The 18,257-nt window shown below is 40.5% G+C and overlaps 1 protein-coding gene across 12 annotated transcripts in view; it reads right to left on the bottom strand.

The window, feature by feature from the left end:
• Positions 1–337: 337 nt before the first annotated feature.
• The window catches only part of KIAA1210 (KIAA1210 ortholog), a 59,652-nt gene continuing 41,732 nt past the window's right edge, over positions 338–18,257 (bottom strand). For 11 of the 12 annotated variants that reach the window (XM_069811093.1, XM_069811098.1, XM_009915354.2 and 8 more), the window contains 8 exons: positions 17,017–17,175; positions 15,892–15,957; positions 11,784–11,996; positions 10,692–10,794; positions 8,002–9,600; positions 7,091–7,242; positions 6,291–6,396; positions 338–2,563 (listed from right to left, as the gene is read on the bottom strand). In XM_069811093.1, coding sequence (XP_069667194.1) covers positions 2,391–2,563; positions 6,291–6,396; positions 7,091–7,242; positions 8,002–9,600; positions 10,692–10,794; positions 11,784–11,996; positions 15,892–15,957; positions 17,017–17,175 — 2,571 coding nt within the window. In that variant the 3' untranslated portion in view covers positions 338–2,390. The remainder of the gene's footprint in view (positions 2,564–6,290; positions 6,397–7,090; positions 7,243–8,001; positions 9,601–10,691; positions 10,795–11,783; positions 11,997–15,891; positions 15,958–17,016; positions 17,176–18,257) is intronic. The other variant, XM_069811090.1, reaches the window with a different exon arrangement.

The following is an 18,257-nucleotide window of genomic DNA, read 5'->3' as shown; positions in this document are numbered from 1 at the left end:
TCAGATGTAACACCACATGATTCTCACGTGTTCTTTTTTAAAGCAACCCCAAAATGTTTTACAGCAGCTGACTAGCAATACCAAAACACATTCAAACCGAGTATTTACAAGGCTTCCTACGACCACAAGTGCTAGCTTTCAAGCCAACCCTGCACTGAAAGAAGCAATAACTCCAGAACAAAAGGAGAGCCATCAGCTCTCTGGTGATGTTTTCAACTTTTAAATAGCTAGATTTAGAAAAGTCCATTAGTCTGACCAGCTGTGGTGATCAGTCCTAGGCCACACAAAATCATCTCAAAACAAGATCTATGCAGTATATCCATATATAAAGTCTATATTGACCAAAGACCTCTTTTTATTTTTTCCTTAATGAATGAAGGCCATCTACCACTCTCCTTTTCCCAGGAATTATATCATCATCACTGGCAACAGCATTTAATTGTAAACCAAATACGGGAATGGAATACAAAAGGGGTTTCATCAAGACAAGGATTACAAAAACATATATACATACCAAACATAAAAGACAGAAACAATATTAAGATCAAAAGCAAACACTGGGAAAGAGAGATTATAGTATAATTTGCAGTACTTTGGGTGAAGTATCACAATCCACACTAATAAGAAGAGAAGAGAGCTTGCTGAGTATAGAAATGCACATATTTTACACACGGTCAGTAAGCTTGTGATGGGATGGCAGCTGTATAAAACTTCAGGAATCAAAGCTGAGTGTGTTCATTTACATTACACTCAAAGGTTTCAGAGAAATACAAATGTTTCAGTTCTTTGTAAGAGAAGATATGCTTCCTAAAATAGAGAAAAACAAGTAGTAAAATAGGCATGGATTACCAAGCCAATGTGAAACTCTTACTCTGTCTGGTGTTAGTACAAAATAAACAGCATCTATAGCCTCAGTGAGCCTACTTGGGTGAGTAAGTTTTCACCTATATAGAAATCACAGTCTAGCTCCTAATTAATATTGCTTTCAAATTGCAAGAGCTACATATTAAATTCAGGCCAAGACTGGAAGATTAAAGTCTTGCTTGAGCTGATCTGAAACCAAATTTTTTGTTTTGCAGTTAATCCTATCAATAGATAAAGTTTTCCTTAAAAATACCTACCAACTTCCCAGCTAAAAACTGGGAACTGAACTCCATCAGCCAAGTCAGCCTTCAAATTTTGCACTGACTGTAAACAAAAACTACATCAATGTGCAATGCTGCAAAAACTGAAAAGGACCAGTAAGTGCCACTGCCACGTAAGCCACTAACATAATTTTACAAAGCTTCTTTTTCAAATGTCTGCTTCCTTCAAAGTCAATAGCAAAACTTCTGTCAACTTAAGCAACTGCAAGGCCAGGTCCTGAGAGAATAATCCTTTCCCAGCTGCACATTCTTAGACTGATGTTGAGTTACTGGCTAAAGACTGATGAGGCAAAGAGGAAAGCAGATGCCCCTTTTATCACTAATATTAAATACAACTGACTAAATACACATCCACATGAACATGGAGACTAGAGTGGCATTTGCTGAAAACAAGAAGCCACCTTCTAGGTAGCAAATAGTTCCCATCCCCAACACGCTCTTTAAGAGAGACAATTGGCTGAGGAATCTCACAAAAAATAAATCACTATTTGCCATAATTAAAGGACTTTGTTTTTGGTAGAATGACCAAATTATCCCAGATTTCCAAAGGTGTAACCAAAAGCAGAGTATAGGCTAGAGTGTGGTGGTTTTCCAGTGCATGGGAGAGAACAGGTATGTAGCTCTGGGCCATTCCAAGTGGGCATCAATGGGCAAAGCACAAGACCCACAGCGTTGTGACTTCAAACCACCCAAAAGCAAGAATTACTCCAACTCACAATGCTGTTTAGATCTGATAGCTACCACAAAACAGATCCATGAACAATCAGAAGCAAAGTCAGGTTGCCCGTCCCAGAGCATTAGACAAAGAAGTGTGATGACATCAATGCCCATGAGTCATGATGTGTCAGTGCCCAGCATTATATCTATTTTATAGCATACATTAATTTCTTAGCCAAAGCCACATTGCACAAAATACTGTATGGTCTGTGGAATCTTTAAAAACATGTTTTGCAAGGGAAATGTTTCAAAAGCCTGAAGCATGTCTTCTTAGAACATCACTGTCAGATGTGTAAGGATATAACAAATTGACCAAGTTTTCCTAGTATTTGGTAGTAGGAAATGCTCAGCTTCCTAATACTTGAAATTAAGCCTATGATGGCATTTCTTCATTGTGTATTTACATACAACAGTCTGATCAGAAGTTTTAAGGCTCTTATTTCTCAAAAAAATTGTCACAGTAAAGAAGGGATTAAATGGAGTTAACGCAGCTATTGGCAATACAAAGAAAGATGTTTATGTCATTTGCTATTGTACAATCTGGGGCATTTCACTCCATGCTTTGGCTTTCTTCTTGGCCAGGGATAGCCATGGTGGTTCAGCAGGGCTGCATGGTGTCATTGGCAGGTTAGAGGAGTGTCTTGCTTCCTTTTCAACAGCAGGAATCACAGATGCTTCCTGAGCAATAGGTCCAACTTTACCTGCCAACAACAAGATATCCATCACTCATCAGAAGGCTAGAGAGTTAAAAACTCAGTTTCTGCCAATATTTCCTTCTCTCTAAAGCAATTGTTTTACAGCCCAGAATGTTTGTGACTCAAAAATAAGTCAGAGGAATTATTAAACTGGGTATCGCTAGCACTATCTGGTCCAGCTACAACAATGGCGAGGACTAGCTGTTGCAATGGAAAAATAGATACTAAGCTGTTAGTGAATAATCTGCCCATAAAAGAATCTTCTCCTCAGTCCCAACAGCAAGTGTCTAAGCCCTGATAAATGAAGAAGTTCTTCAAAATTCTTCAAGCGTGTGGAGACTATAGCCCCAGGTATTTTTATAATTCATATTCTTGGCTAACTCATTTCTTAATCTTTTCAAACTCTTAATTTCCATGACAGTGCACAGCAAGGTGTTCCACAGGCTTGTTCTGCTCTGTGAGTGCAAGAGAATCTAGGAATAAGACTCCTGAGTATGCAGGAAAATGGAAACAAAATATCTGCAGGGCAAGGATCACCCCAGGCTTGCTGTGAGGTTAAAAGTAACTGGTATATGTTTTTCAACACTGAGAAGTCTTAAAGATTTTTTTTCAGTCTTCACTGCCAGCACAAATATTGCTCCAGCAATATTACTAAATACCAGGTAGGGATTAAACCAGTGCTTTATGTTCTTGGACTTGTAAGCCAAGAAGGTGGGATTCTGGTGGGCCTAAGTGTTCCTGTTCATGAAGCCTGACACAAGCCTGTCATCCTCACAAAGGATGGAGGAATACAGATAACAATCCCTGTATGGCTTTCAGTTACTATTTAGAAAAGGCCTCTTCCATCCATCTTGTTTGAAAATTTTCAAGATTAATGTCTTCAGACAGACAGCCTGGAATGGGGCTTCACAGAATACAGCTCTGAACAGAGGCAGCTCTCTCATTTCTCAAGACATAGTTCGCAAGTCTTTCAACATCATGCTCTCTCCATCCATTTCAACCCAGGCAGTATCTCATTTCTGTCTGTAAGTCACACTGAGAAAATTCAAATTTTTTCTCATACTTGATTACTCTGTGCATGGCATGTGGCAGGCATGATGAGGCTGCTGTGCTTCAGCACAAGAACAGAGACCACATGGGGACTTGAGCAATGTTAAGTACAAAAAGCTTGAGTTTGCTTGCACTGAAATCAATGGAAAATGTTCATCAGCTCCATCAGTCACAGCCCTGAGCAAAGCCAAAGAAGTTCCCTATCTCCACTCAGGAGGTCTCTGGTCTTTTAAAAATCCTGGCTCATTGGTAGTTCTTGCGGGAGGCAAGCTATAATTAGGAACACTGGAGGAAGTATACTATCCCTTAAAAAAAGGCTGCAGCTCTATATATACAGCAAATTTTTCAGAAGTATCTAAGGTGATGTATGCATTTAAGTGTTACTGAAATTTTGATTTTGGAAATGAATTTTCACATTTTAGGAGACTTCCTTCCTTGTAATAAGCAAAAGTGAGTCTAAAGCCCTTTGCATGCTCCCAACAACACAAGGTAAAACAAAACCCAAAAACAGTAGCTCATGCCTTTTTGAGGGAACATAGGCTTTGGGACAAACCTTACCATACTTAGGGTGAAGTGGGAGAGAGAAGAGGCAAGCTAAGTAATCTTCCCTTTCTTATGATGTGGGCTGCCACGCAGCAGTAACAAAACAGTCACACGCAGTAAAGTAAGGATCTGATTTCTTGGAATTCTATTCCAACTTAGCTGACTTTGAGCTATCCTGGCTCTTGCTGTTGTGTGCAGGATGTATGCATTGCACAGAAAACCTCAACCATCCATGAAGAAAACTGCTAACAGTTAACATAAGCCAAAAAGCATGATCCAAATTAATAACTCCTCTGGATATTAAATCTACATCCTTTCCACGACCAGCATCTTCAACTAGACAAATTGCTGGCTGTGCTAACGGGAACCAAATCAGAGGAGAGTTTACATTTGGGATTCCCAATTTCCTACTCATGCGCTGACAGTGCTGAACATTTCCTAAACAATAGGACATGGTTTTCTGAGCAGTAGAGGAGTAGTGTTTTCCTTAAACATCAGCACTGGTCAGAGCTCTTTGTGATATTCAAGGAGTGGGAGACTAGAATATGCCTATAAATACTGTTGCTGGAGGGGGGAAACAGTCATTGGATGTCAGGAAACTAGGCCAATTCTTGGGAAGACATGATGCAGAAAAATTTGTAATTCTGCTGCAAAGACCACAAGTGGTGTAAGTTCTAGTAAACAAGTAGCAGAGTACTTTGTGGAGTTCTGAATTTTGACTGAAGGCTGCTGGGCTTCCAAGGTTTAGATGATTCAACACACAGAAATCAGTCTGTTTGTGCCAACCTTTCAAAGGAAGACCTTCTAATCTAAGCAAAAATCTTGGCTTGTTTACTTTTCATCTCTCACATTACACCTAAAACCATAAGACAAAGCTGGCCTGTAACAGAATCCTTTTTAAAAACTATTGTATTTTAATCACACACACACACAGTTAGGCTGGCAACTGACATCAAACCCTCTGTGTTGGTGCACATCCTCAGCTGGTCAGCTACCTGTAGTAAGGGAGAAAGCTTATTTTGTAGGACCTGTAGATTCAAAAATGGGTAACAGCTCTATAAACAACTACTACAGGGAGCAGGCACAGAGACATCCCCTAATATCTCTAATACAACAATTCTGGATGCTGGTGGATTATAAGGGGAAAGTGGCCAGGTGCATGCACCCTCCCTAGACAGCATCTCTTGCTGACAGTGTCAGCAACAGGAACCTGGAACAGAAAAGCCACTGCTCTCGCACAGTGGGGCATTTCTTATCTTCTTAGGCAGTATCTGAAATCAATAGCTTTCAGCTAGCACAATATGCTTTTACAGCTGAAGAACTGGCTTATCTATATCTAGCTGGATCATGCCTCTGAGGTTTGGCACCACACTGAGTAAGCAGGGAGGGATAAGCTGCAGCCCAGCAGTAGCCTTGGAAGAGGTATGTGAGTCACGACGTCTGAGTCACACTCTTCCCCTGCATCTTTCTCATAGAGAATCACAGCTAACAGGGCAGGAGAGGGGCCACCGAGCCATTGTGTTCACCTGAGGGTGGAACTGACTCTACCTAAATTATTCTTGATACATGTTTATCTATTAAACACATCCAGCAATGGAAGCTGCACACACTCTGTAAGCAACCTATGCTATTCTGCACTTCACCAATCTTTTTGTTAGAATTTCCTAATGTCTAAGCTAAACCTCCTCTGATGCATTTTAAGCTTATACAGGGCATAAAGACTAGTCTTGTCCTCTGCAGCAAATTAAGTTGTCTTCTCTAGACTAAACAACTCCACTCCAATCAGTATTTCCTGGCTGACTGGAGATCTAGAAGACCTGACCTTTTTTGCTGCTCTCTTCTGGACACTCTCCAACTTCAACTGCTATTCTTTAGTACTGACCTTTGCCAGTAATAAATCACCATACTGTTTATATGCCATTCCATGAACCGGCAGTGGAGATAAAAGTTCCTCACTTGCTTTCTCTGCTGAGTGAGCAAGCCGATACATTGACTTATACGCAAACTATAGTCTAAACAGGCCTTACATAAAGTCTGCTGTTTATCAAAAAGGTAGATGTCTCTCCCCATTACCTGCCACCCATACCACTTACTGGTGTAAACTGTAGCCACTATGTAAAGATGTAAAGAAAGAGAATACCTGCAGCAGCAGACACACTGGTCTTCATTTGCATTTTCTTGTCCTGAGAGCTCAAGCTGGAAGGCATATTCTTCTTCAGTATGTTCTCACTAGCACAGATCCCTTGCTACAAAACGAGGAGAGGAGAGAAGGAAAGAATGCAACTAAGAAACCTGCTAGCCACTGGCACTCATAAAGCTCACCCTGGCAACACCTCTAAGCCTGACTGTGGAAATGCAGCAAAAGCCAGACAAGGATGGTTGGGGACATCCTGTGGGAGGGAGGGAGAAGACAAGAAGGAAGACAGCTGCTGCAAATGCAGGGTTACTTCACATGCAGGCAAGTTACCCTCCCTCTTATGGATGGGGAATTGAAGAACTTGTCCAAGCTGCACAAGAAACTTGTGCAAGAGTCAGTGGAAAAGCCAAATGTTCAGTATGCAGTCTCCAGAGCAGGACAGTGAATGCGGCCTGTAGGTAAATAACAGTGAGGAAGCTAGTGCAACTCAAAGCAGCTCTTGGGCTACAGAAATACATTCTGGGCAATGGGCAAGCTCTGAAAAAGTTCAGGCTTGAGTAGTGCAAAGGGACATATAGGAGGATCCAGCTCTAAAACTAATCACTGTGACAGTATAGTCACACGTGTTTGCTCACATGCACCAGTTGTCTGTCTCAATACGTTTTAGAGGCTAGTCCTGAAAATCTCTCTTTGAGTAGTGCTCACAACGTGCCTCCCAAGAAGATGATACTGAACAGTTTGCAAAGGTAGCCATGCAATCTGGTGCAGGATTCACACCCATAGAACGTTACTTGGTACTCTACCTCCTCTTGATCCACTTTGGTCAAAGCTTTGTCTTCAGCTTTATGTTCTTTGGCAAGAGGGTGGTCCTGGAAACCCTTTTGTTTTAGTTTTGCCATGGAGACCCAAGCTGGTTCAGAGGAAGCAGTTTCCAAATGCAGAGAGGAGACTTTTTCTACAAAAGAAGCATTTTTGAAGTAAAGAAGGGATTTAGGTCAAGTCAGCCTAAAGCTAGTGTTTTGTGTTTTAAATCCTTCAGCATCTGTAATACCCTTTGAACACTGGGGAGATAAAATTACCTTCCCTGATGATTTTGTCCTTGGCAGTAACTGTTTTTCTATTTATTCTGGAGTTTTTGACCTGACTCTGCTTCCGTTTAAGTCAATGGCAGAACTCCCACTGAGATCATTGTGAACCGGATTTTGCCTTTGAAACAACATCCTTACGTTGCAGATTAAATGAGCATGATAACCATTATTTTTTCATGTAGGCAGTAAAATACAGGCTGCTTTTTCACTTTTTAAATATTTTAAATTAAGTGATTGTAGAAAAAAAATAATCACACCTAATGCAACTCCTATTTAAGGTTTGAGCTGCTGCAATCTGGAAACTTAACTACAAAACAGCAGCAAGTTTTAAAAAGCCGTGTTAATATTCCAACTATATGCACAAGTAGGTTGTACCAGAAATGTTTCAGAGGCCCTTAAGCTATTACTCTGTTGTTATTCTTGCTGGAACACACCCCTTGTTAAGATAAACCAAGAATTCTCTTGACTGGCCAAATCATCAAGCCAATTAAATTATGGTGCTGATGAACTCAAGGCTGAATTCGATCCTCGTCAAGAGGATTTTTATCTTTTGTTTGCCACTCTGCCAAGGTTCTTACACAACCACTGTTTTCTACAATGTTTAGATAAAAATACAGCATGAATACCTGAAGGTTTATGACCATTTTGCTTCTTGGCCACTTCTTCTGTTCTTGTCTTGGGAGAATTTTTGTCTTGTAGGAGATCTGTTTTTTTAACAAATGATTTTGTGCTGACAGGAAGGCCTGGAGGTGGCTTCCCGGTGCCCACCGATTTCTGATCCTCCTTGACTGAAGCAGAAGAAGCAGTGGGAACAGCAGAGGGGATCAGCTTTGGAGACTCAGCACGGCTTTCATTCTGGTATTTTAGTAAAGAAGATGTTCTCCTTAGTCTGACCCCAAACGGGTTTTCAACATTTTGTGCTTCATGGTCAGCCCACTCCATAGAAGAATTCAAATGCAAATCACTGTCCCTACAATCTCGATCAAATCTATCTGAGTTGTTTTTTGCCGATTCCTGCGTGACTGCATCAAAATGTGTGTGTTCTTTTGTCATTCCTTCAAACAATTCTGGTCTTATAGGGGACGTTGGGGAACTTCTGGTATAGGAATCTTCCTTTGAATTTGAACCCCCTGAGAGAGATCTTTGCCATGCTGGTGCAATGGTAAATCTGACTGGTTTAGCAGAAGCAGTCTTCAGTGGACTTTTTACATTTACATCTGAAGATTGGCCATCTTCCACTGTTTTTCTGTGAGAAGCTGTACTGCTTATGTGGTACTCCTTACTGTCATCATTGGAAGAGATATTACTCTTCAAGCCAGCCAAACTTGAAGAGGCAAGACATCCAATGGAAAGTCTTTCAGAATTGTATGATGTGTTGGCCTGTTGACTGCGTTGGTTACCCTTCGAAACAGAAACAGTTTCTGCTTTAAGACATACTTCCAATTTACTGGGAGGTAGCATGCAACCTGCTTCCAAGACCAATGCAGCAGTGTCTATTTTTTTTTCTGCATTGCCTTTGGATGACTGAAATTCTGTTATTGCACAAGTTTCTTTGTCATTTCTTGTTACTGAACTGTTTTCAGCCTTCAAAACAGCCACTGTCTTGATGTCAGAAGACGACTCTGAATTGGCTACCACAACCTGTGAAGTGCTTGGTGCAGCATCTGAGACAGCGTGGTTGGAATGATTCTCAGTAGTACCCAAGCAGGCTTCTACTTTGCCAGTAAACAGTGGATCCCCCTTTTCCTGGTCCTTGATGTTTGGGTCCACAGAATTTACTGAGGACCTTTGTGCAACACCTGCCAATATATTTATGCCCTCTGTTTCCACACCATTGCTAAACAAGTCAGCTGCTAGTATGTCTGGAAACACAACAGCTTCTCCTTCAATTTGTTGCAATTTTGGAAGTGCAGATACTTCTGTATTGGTATTTTGCTGATGTAATTTCAATTCATCAGCAGATTCATCTGAACAGCATGACACTTTTGCACTGTGGTGTTCCTCCAGGTTCACTGGAGAAGGCTCAGGTCTCAGAAGGGGTGCAGCTGCTTTATAGTGATGGTCCCTGTCTGAAAGGCATGCATCCTCTTGCAGCAAAGCACAAGAATCTTCTGCCACAAGTGTGGAATCACAAGAGTCACAGACAGCATCAGTGGGACTTTTTATACCTGGCATCTCCTTAGAACTGCCTCCCTTTGCACAATATCCCACCTGGGCTGATAATCCTATATTAAACAGAGGAGAAGAGTGCGCACTTAAGGGTTACAATTCAAGCACCATCTGTATCAGTAATTCATTCCAGATAGTGCAGTCATTTAGCATGAGTTCCCCATGTCTGGGCACCATTGCCTAGAGCTCTCAAAAGTGTATGTAGAAATCAGTTGTCCAACTGAGGAGACTAATAAAGTTTTTAGTTTGAACATATCTAATCCCAGGAATGACTGAAAGTTGTTCTCTGCTTAAGGTGTACCAAATCAGTTGCTGTTTAGTTCTTTTCGGTGCATGCGCCTAGTTGTAACCCTACTAGCCAGGTTTCCCTAGACATTTTTTCATGTGTATGCCTAGAATGTCTGAATGAGCTGGAGGATTTTCTGTATTTACGCAGAACATCTCAGCATCAGGTAGCTTTGCTTCCTGCAGCTCCAGCAGGGCTGCTGAAAATGTGGATAGTTTAGATGTGTCTGCATACACAGTAACTCTGATGTGTGACAGCATCAGGTCCCGAGTCTGCCCTGACAACAAAGTGCCAACATTCCCACTACACTATAGCATTACCATTAGCCAGTGCATTTGTAATGCAGTGCTAAAGAGAAAAGTCTTCAGTGCTGTTTTGGAGAAATTTCATTTGTTATTACAATTAATACAATTACAATTGTGTTACCACTGGCAATTAGCTATTATTCAAATTATAAGGGGGGAGGTGGCAAAGGAATATCTAGTAAACACAAGCCAACTAAAGTCACCTTATACACATAGCAGATATAACACTGAGGTTAAGGTTTTTCAGAGTTTCAAGGAACTCGGATCCCCCCAGTCAATGAGATCTAGCCAACTGTGTAGCACAGGTACTTCTGAACATGGTACTTTCACCTCATGTATTTTTTAATACTGCCCTCAAAGTTCACCATTTCAGCACCACTGTATTGAGTGGAGTACAGGACTTTTTCCATCATAACACTTTAGCAGCCAGGATTGGTTTTATGATATAAAACCAAAAGATGCCTAGTCTGAAAGAACTTACAATTCAAATAGGTCCTGTCAGCCTTATGTAGAAGAGTTCAAGCACCCAAAGTAGCAAAAAATAAGTCCTCATTACCTTCCCAATCACTTTTATGCTGGTCACTCTCAAGTAATTCTGTTGAATTTCCCTTCTCTTCTGGAGTTGCAGGAAGACATGTTTCATTTTCCAGCTGTTCCACCTAATGAGGTGCAGTAAGATCTTTTAATTAAAGAATAATGCACAAAAATTGTATTTTATACACAGACATGTATATCAATACTCAAAACATAGTCACAAAACCCTCATCCTGTAATTTACCAACACTGTGGGTAATGTACTATTCCAGTTAAAAACCTAGAAATCATTCATCTTTAAAATGTCAAAGGCAGCCCATTGATCTCTCTTGAATCTGAAACATTCTGGGATTGACATATTCTGAGTGAACAAGTATGTTTTTAAGACATGGCTTGGTATAGAAGAGACCAAGCCAGAGACATTATCATCAATTCTGATATCGCTGACTGACACTCCACAATTAGCTTCTCTCCTTGAGCACTGTAGTTGTACCAGCTGCAGCACAAAGAATATCCAGCAAAGATGCTGTAGGGCCCAAGTTTCCAAGAAAACCTCATTCTGTATTACACTCATTCTGTGTTACTCTTTATTTCTGCCACACTCCAGCTCAACAACCTTTTCTATCTGGTGAACTTCAGCTTCACAACATGTTTCCTAGAAGGCAGGATGAGAAGCATCTCATCCTAATTTCCCACATGCAGAGCCACATGCCTTCCCAAAGTCCTTCAGTCTTTCCTCTGACATATGAAGAATTAAGTTAAATCTAATCTGAAATTGTAGAAATAGACTTAGGCTTCTTTAAAACTGAAAACTAGCTTTTCAAATAACAGGAATGTTTTTACAAACAAAGTGTAACCCACAACTTCTTTGGCTAAATAATGAAAAAACAAAGTTGCACTTGTCTTCAGCTCCCATGATACTGAAGTCTCCCAAGTCTTTTTTGATTGGTTGGTTGGTGGAAAATAGGTGGTTTCCCTTCTTCCAATGGAAAAAAAAAAAAGTATAGGAGTGTGGATAAGAAAGGAAAAAAAAATTTAAAAAAACTTAAAATAATAAATAAAAATTCATATCCATTCCTTTCTGTGAGGTGATTCTTTTCCAGAAAACACTCACCTGGGGTGTTTGCTGATTCTTGTTGGTAAAGCCTTTTTGTTTCCGGGGGTTTATGGCAATCCTGTGCCTGGCTGCTGAGGTGTCCAGGCAGCCAAGGGGACTGGCAGGGGTGGTGAAGTCAATGGGAAGGACGCTGCTGCCTCGTGAGCCGGGGGCCCCCGGAGTGGCAGAGGATGAAGGACTGATGGGCCTGGAGGAAGCTCCAGAAGGTATCTGTAAAACACAAACACATCACTATACATTTTGCTTGGCTTCCCCACATCTCTCAAACAATTCCTTTGCTAGCTCATTCCATTTCGGAAGCCTGAAATGGCTGTATGTTTGGACATAAATCCTCACTTTAAAACGCATGTCTAATGTCGTCTCTGCGTAGAGATTACTCGGTTCTGTGTGTTCAGCTGTATGTTACACAAAAGTGAGAAATACCTGTCTCTCCCTGTCCCACAGTAAGAGCCTCAGCTTGTCCTCTTCCCAGTTACCTGAAAAACCATTTGCAATATATGTATGCACCAGCAGGAGACACTGGTGCAGTTTTTATAGCTGCCTTTTCATCCCAATAATGTGACACATTGCAGGAATATGTTATTAAAAAGCCACAAAAGTAGCATGGATGCTTGCTCCTCATTATCCCTATTTCTAAGAAAGTTACCATAGCCACTTTGCTCTTTTAATATCCACTCTCCCAGGAAAATCAAATGCTTCCCTCCAACAAGTATCCCAGAACCATCTTTCAGACAGTGATGTGGATCTCACCCTCGCAGGAATGCTGTTCTGGGGAACTAAACAGCAGTAACCTTAGATTATGCTATCAAAATAAAGGGTTTACATAAGTGTTTGTAGAGAAACCCCTAAACGTGCAGTTTGACTGGTTTTGTTACTGTTTTGAAACGTAGACCAGACTTTCTGGAACACTTACAAAATTTCACAGACGTGCCAAACAAGCTTCATTCAGTATAACATATCTGCTATTTTGGCTTCAGCCATAAAGCTAGGTGAAACACAGCCATTTAACTGTGCATGTCATTCAGATTTTCGTTTTGTTTAAGCTTAGGATATAATACAGCATTGAAAAAATGTGTGCTGATGAAATTTTAAAGATAATGAAAGCATCTTCCCATCTGATCTACAAAAATTGTCTAGGTACATTGCTTTGTGTTTAAGATAGCTAAAATCAATTTACTTATTCTCCATTGAATTTTTTTAGTTCCTAGATCTGAAATAAACCACAACAGAATGTGGTATGACAGATACAGACTCTTCTCATGAAACATTTACACATTGCGAAAGAGAGAAGGAAGAACACATCTAGTAAATAAGCTAACTATTGTTATAATTCTACAAGAGTAATGATAAAACTGTCAGGATCACTAGAACTTACAAAAATAGTAACATTGTTACTCATTTCTACATACAAGTTCTTCTGCCTTTCAATTATAAAATTACAGTTGTGCTTATTTAATATAAAAACACCTGAAGCTAGTATCTGAGCTACTGCTGTACATAAATGGCAAATTCTCTACCCCACTGAAGGTTCAGGGTATTTTTTTCTCTTGAGCACTGACAGTTGGTATCTTCTCTCAAAGACAGTGGAGCAGACACAAGATTTCCACATCAGTGTTTAAGTGTAAGATAAATTTGGTGTTTGTTGGTTATTAGGCAGATGCAGGAGCCTGCACAAGGAGAACACTGCAGCCAGGAGGCCCATTTCCTAAAAAGCGCTTGTGCCAAAACACTGTCCTCAGCCCCACAAGCTGAGACCCTGTTTTGCTTTTAATCAGTCTGGGTTGACGATGCCAACAAGGAAGTTAGATTTCCGTAAAGGCTATCTGGCCAAGGCAGGGTAATGTGGGTTAATGTCTGTGAAGTCACTTGCTGCTTGCTTTGAGTGATAGCCTCACATTTAGCTTTAGATTAGTCAGAAAGTGGGTATTTATAAGTGTGGAGGGCACTGAGAAGTTACACGGGTGACACATCAGGATTTCGCACAGAGGTGACAGAAGCATGAAGCTCTTGGAAATCCCAGTGAAGCAGCACAGGGCAAAGAAATGAAGTAACTATCATCTGCAGCAAGATCAATACAATAGTAAAATGTAAACCACTACACTGTATGTAACTTCAGATTGCTTAGGCTCAAATCCTTTTTCCTTTACTAAATATACAACACTGTTAAATGGAATAGTTGGTGTAGATTTCTTGGTACTTTTCACAATTGTCCTCATCTTTGGGATGAGGTTATTCGGTTTAATAACTTGTGTTCTGCTAGCTCAAATCCTGGTATTACATAAATAGTTTCAAAAGTTACTGATAAAAATGATGATTATTTATGAAAAGTTTTTTTATTTTAGGCAAACACTGGCAAGATTTCTGCTAAGCCAAACTGCTGACTAAGAAAAATATTTGGGTAAAGGAACATACATGGTCCTATAGAGAAGCTAGCCAGATTCCTAGTGAGTTGGGGAGAAAAAGGAAGAGCCTTTAAGTGGGGAATTCTGTGCAATAAGAGAGAAAAAAAATTCTCCTGTCCCTGTCTTTCCTTCTCATAGGAGATGAGGTTGTAAGACTGAAAGAGCTCAAAGACTTCAGAACTGCATGGAAAAGGGCTTTTTGCATTGTAAGGAAAAAACAGTATGCAGGCTTACAAAATGGAGCATTTTAGTCCAAATATAAAATGGGAGATATGTTAATAAAATGTACATTGAAGTAAAGATAAAATATATACAAGAAGTTGTTAAAAATAATGACAATCCAAGTTACCTAGATCACTTGGGCCTCTAAAGCTGTGTAACTAGTAGTGTGCTACGAGGGGGGAGACATTGCTTTATCTTTCTGTCCCCAAAGCAAAAGATCTAGAAATGACTGAGCAGGAGAGTGTCTGATCTCAACCACAGACAGGGAAGTTTAGCTGGTCTTGCCCAAAGATTGCTCTCTTCCTTCTCAAAGGCTGGCCCAAGAGAGAGTGAAAGGGAAAGCTTACTTACCAGTAGTGTTGGCACTAACTGTTTGACCCTCAAGATACTGCTCTGGCTCCTTAAGGCCCTCTTCATCAGGAAGGAATCTTCTAAGAACCCTGCTACCTCCTCTTTACTTGTGGACTATTCTCAGCTTCACAGAGGCTTAAATTGTGTTCTCTCTGGTAAGCTTCTCAAACAGGGATTCTGTATGGAGGACTGCAAAGGTTGGGCCAAAATAGCCCATAGCTGTTCTGGACCCATAACTATTCCTCTTCTCAGCTAAATGGCAGATTACGTTGCTTATACAATTGCAAGGGCTATCCCATGAATCGAATCAGTTCTGTTGGAGTGGTGGCTGCCTCTGTCACTGGCATTTGAAGACCCCATTGCCATAACTGTGGTCTGCGTGGTCTTTCAGACATTATATTAACATTGGAGAAAGGCAATATAAGCAAACCTTGCAGGCCTGTCTTGAAAGCGTGAGATGGGCAGGAATTCAACTCAGCTTCAAGCAGCAGGGTCAGTCAAGGTAAAGGTCCCCTAGGCTCCTCTCTAAAAACATGACCTCCATAAATTTTTCCAAGCTGGTCAAGGAATAGACTGGGTTGGTCTGACAGCAGAACCTGCTGCTTCTGATGGTCACTTATCATCCAAAGAAAACTGCAAATTAACACAGACCTTTTCCTGCGGAATACCTGGCATCAGAAAGGGCCGATCCCACAATTATTTCCCATGATAAGAGAGATGCAGGGCATTGCTCACAAGCCACTGCTGACAGCCAGGTTTTATTAAGCTGTTACTGCTGTTAGGTATTGCGGCCCTGGGACATGGAATTGGAATTGAAGTGCTTTGCCTTGTCCAATTTTCAGTTGTGTAACTTTACAGATTCATACTGTGTCACAGAGCTGACTGCTGTTCACACAAACCACTTACCAGTAGATTTCCACCTCTCTTTATTTGGTTCTTATTCAAAACTCTGAGAGGTACATATTCAGTATCATTTGCATCACTCTGGACTGTTTATGAATTGTTTGCTAGGATACATGATATCCAGAATAGATTAAAAGAAAAAAAAAAAAGATTATTGTACTGGCTCCATACAGGCACCACACATGCTGTCTCAGGGAACTTTATTAGCAGGAAAAGTAGCTATTTACCTGTTCATCTTCACTGTCTGTCCCGCCTAAACTCAAAGAGCTATGACGTTGAACAGGGTTGGAAGACTGTGGGATAAAATAAGGAAAAGGGTAAGTCAAGGGAAGTATCACATTGAATTATCTGGGACTGGATATCCAGTGCTAATTATGAGAAAACACAAGAGGAAAGATAAAGGAAGGGTCACTGTGTCCCTGCCTCACAGAGTAGGTTTCATTTGTTCACTGGGGATCAAACATAAAGTAGGGGAGCTTTATCGTGCTAGGAGACATGCCATGAAGGTTGACCACATGAGGCAATAAATTTTATAAAGTTATTTTGGCTTATTGTTTTAAGATCTTTGAATTTACAAATGCTCACACGCTCACTCAAGTCCAAAATCATGCATCTGTTGTGAGAAGGCAATTCCTAAGAAAGAAGATAACCCAAACCCCCCTCTAAGTCCCACCAGGACCTGTTCTCCTCAAACTCATAGGATTGTCTCTTTCCTGTCAATTTAACTAATATTGCCCTGGTTTTGAGCTATTTCATTCCAAACCCAGTAATTGTTTAAGATTCTCTTGCAGTCCCCATTATTTCTGTTTTCCTCACTGGCTTTAACACACCCAAAAACATCTTCCCCTTTCACGGGTGCAGGAAACTGCCAATCTCTGCAGCTCTTTGAAGCTGGAAGACATGGGAAGTTCATCTGTGCAGTGTAAGTACCTCAGCTTGTTCTCAGACTGGAAGCGGAACAGTCACAGTAACACAACAATCACCCGTGAATAATTGACTTATGTTTTCTGCCATACGGACCTGCCAGGAGAGACTGCCTTGCCCAAAGGCACTGAGAGTTGCCATATCAACTGAATTTCTCTCCTCTTTCCCTAATGATATAGGTCACAACTGCCCCAGCACTGGTCTACATAAAAGCATAGAAAATTGTACTCAGAAGGGGTATTTGTAAGGCCACTTCCTAGGCACCCCTCACAATTACAAGTCCACGATCCACCTAGGTAATTTGTTCTAGTTCTGACTGATCTGTTCCATCAGACTTTATCACAAGCAAGCAAAAAGGTCTTCCCCTTCTCCAAGCAGATTTTACTTTTTCTGTACAGGTGGTCACTAAAGTGACATAACAATTATACCTTGCTTGGTGAATCTGTCAGAACTTCATGAAGGGTTGAAATTTCAGGAGGGCTCCTAGGTAAACCGTCATCTTCAGAAACAGCACCTGCATCTTCCAGTTTCTTCCCAGTTATAACAAGAGGAGGCGAACCAAGTCTGATGTTCTGCTGCAACTGAAGCTGTCATTGAAAAGAAATTTAGAACATAGACTTTCAATGGCATTATTTATAGGGGACATTTTGGACACTTTTACCCCAGTTGCTCCCAACAGGCATGCAGAATCTCTTAGTTAACAGAAATATTTGAAGAAACAGACCATTTACAGAAAAGAGCCACTAATAAAATTTTATTTAGTTACATTCATCAAGGACCCATCATTAGAACTAGCTTTGGTACAAAATTAAAATCAAAATCAGTTTTATTCAGTAAGTTACCACAGACAGAAATGTCACCATTCCAGGAAACTTAAGGCAGTTTAATTTAGGATTAAATTTAAAACTTTAAAAAGTCTAGATTTAAGTATTCTTTAAATAATTACATGTATCCAGATGTCCCAAATAGTCATACAAAGTATTGTCAGTCAGCAGTTCCCAACCCCAGGTTTATGTGGTCAGCTTTCCTTCACAAAGCCCTTCCGAATATTGAGAGCTTGTCACCACCCTCTGCCGCACAAGTAGCTGAGTCCCACTTTTTATACAAAGAAAATTTAATTCAGTTTCTGGTCCCCCCTAATGAATTGCTTGTTAATTTTCCCCAGCATCACATCCTGGTCCTGTCTACAGCAGGAACAATAACGGCAGCCAGGAACAACTTTGTTTGTAAAGGAGTATGGTGATTCTTTTCCAAGATTGCACAAAAGAATGCTCTGGCAGGCCCTGACCCTAGAAAAATAAAACAAAGTCTGCAACCTCACAAGCAGCCAGATGTTCCCTCAAACTAAAAAAGTTCAGATCTCAGGAAACACCACTACTAAAATTCTTGGCTTAAGTCTGTTGGCTATGTCAAAGCTGGAATAGAAACAAGCCTGAACAGAAACTCTGTCCTTCAACTAAAAACGTCTCAACTTTATATTCCCAAGAAAAATATGCAGACCTGGGTTTTTTTCTGTTTCTTTGCTTATTAAACCAGATTGGGAAATTCTAGGCCTAATTCTGTGCTCTTCTGCAAGCTATGCATTCATTTATATCTCTGTAAAATAGATCTAAATAGCTGCCATTCTTATTCAGCAAGATTCACTTGGAATGTAATTTCTATAGATCTA

Source organism: Haliaeetus albicilla, chromosome 23, assembly GCF_947461875.1.
Source record: "Haliaeetus albicilla chromosome 23, bHalAlb1.1, whole genome shotgun sequence".
Taxonomy (NCBI): Eukaryota; Metazoa; Chordata; class Aves; order Accipitriformes; family Accipitridae; genus Haliaeetus; species Haliaeetus albicilla.
The sequence above is the reverse complement of the archived record's forward strand: the minus strand, read 5'-3'. Positions and strand labels throughout refer to the sequence as shown.